The 6,679-nt window shown below is 32.4% G+C and overlaps 1 protein-coding gene across 2 annotated transcripts in view; it reads left to right on the top strand.

The window, feature by feature from the left end:
- The window catches only part of LOC108734332 (calcium-activated potassium channel slowpoke), a 68,248-nt gene that overhangs the window by 23,980 nt on the left and 37,589 nt on the right, over positions 1 to 6,679 (top strand). For both annotated transcript variants that reach the window (XM_025973115.1, XM_025973114.1), the window contains 3 exons: positions 3,517 to 3,628; positions 4,699 to 4,850; positions 5,489 to 5,656. In XM_025973115.1, coding sequence (XP_025828900.1) covers positions 3,517 to 3,628; positions 4,699 to 4,850; positions 5,489 to 5,656 — 432 coding nt within the window. The remainder of the gene's footprint in view (positions 1 to 3,516; positions 3,629 to 4,698; positions 4,851 to 5,488; positions 5,657 to 6,679) is intronic.

Consider the following 6,679-nt stretch of genomic DNA (forward strand, 5'->3'; position numbering starts at 1 on the left):
AGACAACGATTTAACAACTATAGTTAATAATTAATTTAATAGTATAATAATAATAATCGTAGCCTAGCTTATTAGATAATTTGGGAACGTAGAAATGGCAGGGAAGCCGTTTCACCACCCTGCCTTTGACGTCTTATGTACTTTATTAATCCTTTGCTTCATATTCACTGTTAATTTTTTATTTTGTAACCCTGAAGAAACATTGTAGCCCTAAACGTAAACGTATTAGGTGTGTAGATTATAAAGTTTAATAAAAAAAAAAAAACATTCATCCCAGAGTCGGTTGTTTTCCTTTCAATATTAATATTCTTGCGAAAGATTTAGTAACCACATTCGCTAATTTATATTTTAGACGCGAATGTTTTTTTAAATTACGCGGTATTTGGGTAGAAGCTCATTTTTCGTTTGTTTTAAATTTTAACGTAACTAACTTAAGTTAAGTAGCATTCATGCCAACTAAACAAAACAAAATTAATGTGTTACTGTTTGGTACTGAAATGTATGTAAAATAAAAAAAAAAAAATAAAAAAGTAGAGTAGAAAGCTTTGAAGTCTAAGGAGGAGCCTGATCGGGTTATATGGGTTGGTTACTAGGCTGTTTTTGCCAGTTGGATTCCCGAGATCACGGAGCTTGCTGCAAATAGGCCCAAATATGGTGGATCATATTCTAAAGACGTACGCCGCAGGTATAACTTGAAGGAGACCTTTATTCTAACCACTTATTAATTGACTGGTTATTGACATGGTACCATACTTTTTTCAGTTTATTACATAGCACTTACATACAATGCTGCCATGCGTTAGTTTATTATTAAAGACACGTTTAATTAATACGAAATGCTGCTAAGGCCCTAACGAAACCCGAAAACAAAACATTCCATGAAGGGATTTACAGTATTAGTAGGCGCCACCTATTAATTGTTTTAGAAAACTGTTTCACGTGTGGTTTTATAACAATGTCAAATTTTGCGACCAGTGTTCCTGATCAAAGGGCCTTAGCAAAGTTTAAAAATTTTGTATTCTTTTAAAAGAATTGGAAATAGAGCAGACGTTCTTAGATAGACTACTAGCATGCTAAAATAGCTTTTTCAACAACGCACAACATACTGTATGCTAACAAAGATAACAATAAAATAAATAAATAAAAACCTCATAGTAAGAAATAAAACATAAAATTAAAAAAAATATATTGCAACGATTGAGGAATGAACTGCAGTCTTCCGATATTGTAAGCGACTACCGTAACCACTAGGCCATTTGCGTTTTGTTTTAATCCTTGCAAAATTATTTTCCACCAGTGGAAAAATATTGCATCTTATTATACGATCATTAGCGGCAGACAAGACATAATTTTTGTTATTATCAAGTAAAAAATGCTGTAGATTAACAATATGAACAGATAAACAAAAATTATACGTGACTAAAACATGTATTTTGTAAAACTTTTGCGCGATTTCGTGTATATATGTTCGTGAGTGATATCAAATTAAAGATGAATGTGACTGTATGTGGATAAAATCGTAAAACAACGAAAACTTTCACCTAGAAAAGTGATTTAAAAGATAATGGCCAATGAAAATCGGAAAAAAGCACTGTTGAAACTGAAACTAGCTGACTATCAAAACGTGACATGTTATAATCATTAAATTTTTAATGTTTTATGTATAAAATTTAGATTAAATAAAAGATTTTATTGAAAATGTCGCGAGAATTAAAATGTAAGTGTTATATGAACTATGAACCATCGATACCGTCCAAATTTGAATGGACTGAAACTGCATTGTATATAATACATTTATCAATAACAAATGTCTGGTGTGAGCATACAGAATGGTTTGTTTTTTAGCTTGTCTAGATAGCGAAGCCCCATAGTTATTTTAGTTGCACCTGCACAGCCTGTTTCAGCCACGCACACGCGTACCATACATGCGTGCAGGATTACAAAAATGTGTGAAATATAAATTCATAATATGCTATCTGCATAAACATTCAATTGCATTCATGATTTTATAACAGAATCATATGTAATATTTGAATTGGCCGAAGAAGAATAAATTTTTATGATCATTTATAATTACACCTTCACGATATATGTAATTAATTTGTTATTAGCGGTTACTACGGTACTATTCTATAATTTATTGTACACTAAAAAGTTATTGAAATCAATATTACCTTAAAGGATTCGATGCTAAAACTCTTTTTTATAAGGCTATTAAACAATGAACGAAAAAGAAAGAAAATATTACATAAAATAAAAGTTAAATATTAATGACAATAAAAACAGTCCATAATATTTTTACAATAAATAAGAACGGACAATTTTAATTAACTGTTTGATAATGTCAGGATATTCCACACAATTTAATTACTGTATGTTTCTGGACTATCCTGATTCAAAGCGAAATCCTTTTTTTTATAAATCTTAATTATTTAAAGCTGAAAAAATGGAGGTTTCTAAATCTACAGTACATGGCTGTGAATTCTTCCACAAACGCTTGGTATACATATAATGGATAAACTTTTAATGAACTTTTAAAAATATTTTATTTATCGACATGGGCATATTCAGTTTCTTGGTGAGGTGAGGGCATAGTCGAGCCAATGTCGAAATATTTGTTTAATTATTGTATTATGCAAAAGTTTTTCAATCACTATATATATAAAAATAGCATTCCCATAATTCATATGGAAATTCGTCAAAGTAATGGTCTGTTTTTCTTAATTAAAAGGCTGCTAATTCTAATGAAATATTGCCCTCTCCTGTGCCCCTTATGATACGCCCATGGCGTATTCTCGTAAGGAAATGAGTTAGTGGTCTGATAGGGTTGTTGCTCATTAAGCGGGGCTAGAATTAAGAATAATATTAATTAAGCTCGGTGATTTACATAATTAGACTTTGTTATATTTTATATTAGTTCTAACATTTCAATTTCAGGACGCNGCGAAATTCCTTTAAAAATAAAATTGTGACATTTTAATAACTTTCGAAATACGTTAGGGACAAAGTGAATCGTTTCATATTTAACTGTCCTATTAAAAAGTTGTTAATTTTGTTCGTAGCTCATAAAATTGTCATAAACGAAAGAGCCATCAAAGTGTAAAAATAAAAGACATTGCGAGCACCATAACGCACGGTTTCACATAATAACGCAAAAAATATGTTTAGCGTTATGTAATTGTTTAAATTTACGTATTTTTTCTTTACGAATAAATTCCGCCAGATATTCGAAACAGCTACTGTTGCAATGTTACTAATTTGAAGCTTTTCATTATGTAATAAATATCTTTCTCTAAGTGCTCGTTTATTGACTTTTTTGAAAATTTTCTCACGACGACCCATTTTGGCACATTCTTGTGTTTAATTTTAAACAGTTATTAAATTAAGTGCGTAAGTGTTTTATCGTTTAGCATAAATTAACGTTAAGCATTTTTCGAAATTGGGCATACTCATTGAATGGACTAGACAATTGTGCCTAACTGTTTATTGTTCTACCTATTTTATTTTCTTTTCTAGTTTATAGCGGCTAGCGACAAATTGTGGTTCATGTTGGAAATGTACTCCTTTGTAGACTACTTCACGATACCCCCGTCCTTCGTATCAATTTACTTGGATCGAACGTGGATTGGTAAGTCTTAAGTCTGTTTTATTGATAACGGATTCTTAATAAAGACTTTCTATTCTCTACCGATTATCTCAAATTAATGTAAAAAAATTGTTGCTACTGTCACGCTCTCGCCGGGAATCGAACCCGCGCCCCTGGGTTTACGCATTAATTCTGTACCACTAAGCTACGAGAGGTGCAACAACGACAATAAGTACACCGAAGGTGTCACAAGAATGTGATAGGAGCGACAATTTTCCTTATTAATTTGGGATAATCTCTAAAGGATATGAAGTTAATTTCACCTTAATATTTAACATGGAATATTAACCTCTTAAATAACATTTGGTACATATGATGTATTTAGGTTTAACTCCACAAGGGTTGTTTCTGTATCTTGATGTGAAAAAGTTTTCTCTTCATTTGCAATTTCAAGTCTAAAAACGTTTAAAAGATAATAAAACCCTCGCTGCCGTAACCAAAAGGACTGTAGTACTGTTCACTCGAACGATAGGAACAGTGGGTTTTACAAACATGGGATGATTAGTGAAAAGATCACCTCTTGTGTTCCCTGCTTCAACCACTCCATGCGAGTATGCGAGAGGAAAAGGCTATTAGCCCTATTCCTACAAGAACCTCGTTTTAGTCAACAACACAATAGCCCCCCCCTGGGCTTTCTAAATTTTTTACTTTTTCAAGTCATTTGATGATAGTTTGCATAAGTGTGCTAACATTAGACATTTCCTTATGGATTTTTATCCCTTTTCCCCTAATGTTTAATTGTCATTGGTTATGACTTATGACCATCGATGGGTTGTTATTTCGAGCACCCTGTCTTCAATCTTCGGGGCTACCCTTTGGCGATCCATTATTTGCGATAAATTGATTATTTATCAATTACACACCACGATGGAGTTGTTGTGATCAATTTCGGATCAATGACTTTAAGGTCTCCCATTTATTGTAGCTTCTATGCATACGTGTGTACACCCTAATAGGGTACCGTGCCTTGTAATCTCATTGATCCCAACAAAAATCTTATTGCTTAAATTAAAGTTAGAATTGGTGATTTTAATTTTTCTTTTGCAATTTAGGTCTTCGGTTTCTTCGTGCTTTAAGGTTGATGACGGTCCCTGATATTCTTCAGTATTTGAACATTCTGAAAACCTCCAGTTCCATCCGATTAGCTCAGCTAGTGTCCATATTTATTTCTGTTTGGCTAACAGCGGCAGGAATTATTCATTTGGTAAGTTACTTATGCATAAATTGCAACAATTATTTAAGCCTAAATGGACTGCCTACCATATTATTATACTAAAGGCCATAGGACGATAAACATACTGAATCGGCCCCAGAGATATATTTGGATTACTTTTGGAGGGTATATTGGTACTAATGAGACGTACATTAATCCTAAAAATTTTAGACCTCTTATTTATTTTGGTTTTTGAATAAATCCAAAGAAAAAAACGGAAAATTTTATTGTTTTTCAATATAGCGTACCTTTTTGACCAATTTAACGATTTGAGAGGCATGGCATAATAAAAAAAGTTTATTGAAGCTGTTATTTTTTTCGAGTAAAGCTTTTATATCTCTCTATAAAGTGTATAAATTTCATTCAAATCGGTTAATTCGTTTTTGAGAAAAAAAATATTTTCTGATTTATCATTTTTTGGATTTATTTAAAAACCAAAATAGATAGAGGTCTAAAATTAACGTATCTTATTAGTACCAATATACATACCCTCAAAAAATAATCCATCTGGGACCGATTTACTATGCTTATAGTCCTACAGCCTTTCAATTCATTGTTTGACCCCTTAGATAACTCAACTTGACTTGCTTTTATATTGAAATAATTAAGTCAGGTTAATTTCTTTACAGCTTGAAAATTCAGGAGATCCATTAGACTTTGACAACCCCCACCCCCTTCCGTATTGGACATGTGTCTATTTCCTTATCGTAACCATGTCCACAGTTGGCTATGGTGACGTTTATTGTCAGACTGTCCTTGGAAGGACCTTTTTGGTTTTCTTTCTCCTTGTCGGATTGGTACGTAAAACTTTTATTTATTTATTTATTTCTACTTCATTCTCAATATAAAAAGCTTTCTCTATTCTATATCTTATATAAAAGTCTGCATTATTTATGTAAATGCATCTCTTTACATTCACTGCTTTGATTATTAAAACGTCTAACAACAGAATAATATTTTTTTCTGGAAGTCGGTATTATACTTTCTCATCAAGACGATCATGTCCCCTTTGTTATTTTATCCCGTCCTTTCTAAATCCCGGTTCACATAATATAATACAAACACCTGCAGTTGTAAACTGTAGCTTACGTTAGACTATTAATTAGAACGGTTTTTGTAGGCAATACTTGTTCCTTGATTATGATTCTTCTCCTACCCAATTACGTGATTTCGGAAAATGAGATGAAATACAGTCTCGCTTAAAAGTAATCAACCGTTCGTCTGTGCTATCAAATTTGCAAGCAAATTGCCTAATAAAACCGTAATTACATACCTAGTGTGTAGCTTATAAAAAAAATGTAATTTCGCATGACTGGCGCTTTATGCTTTCGTTGTTGTTCTGTACTGTTCTATTTCTGTTTCGAACACAAACACACCTATGTCTGTTTGGTATAAAAATTGTCAGTAAAAAAAATAATAGAAAATTGACACCTGTTTGTGATTTGTATTCACCTTACCACTTCGTATGTGAGTTTGTGTTAAAGGGCATTTCTTGTACTTGCTTTTAAAGGTGTCTACCAGTTCCTATTCTAAGTTCTGCACTGCCATTGGATACTATCTATTATTTTTTATTATAATTTAAAAAAATTATTAGTCAAGAAGACCAGTACATTTTTGATTGTGCAGCATACTTCGTTTACTTTCTGTAGCGATATGACCTTCAGTTTGACCGGCGCAAAGTAGAAAAGAACAGCACTAGGCCAGAAAAGGAAGGAGACAACTCTCGGCCAAACTCTTAACCGGTGAGGAGCGTATAATCCGTACAGTACTGCACGGAAAAATTGACCATTTTATCCACTACAATTGCATTGCTCAAATGT

Source organism: Agrilus planipennis, unplaced genomic scaffold (assembly GCF_000699045.2).
Source record: "Agrilus planipennis isolate EAB-ADULT unplaced genomic scaffold, Apla_2.0 scaffold83, whole genome shotgun sequence".
NCBI lineage: Eukaryota > Metazoa > Arthropoda > Insecta > Coleoptera > Buprestidae > Agrilus > Agrilus planipennis.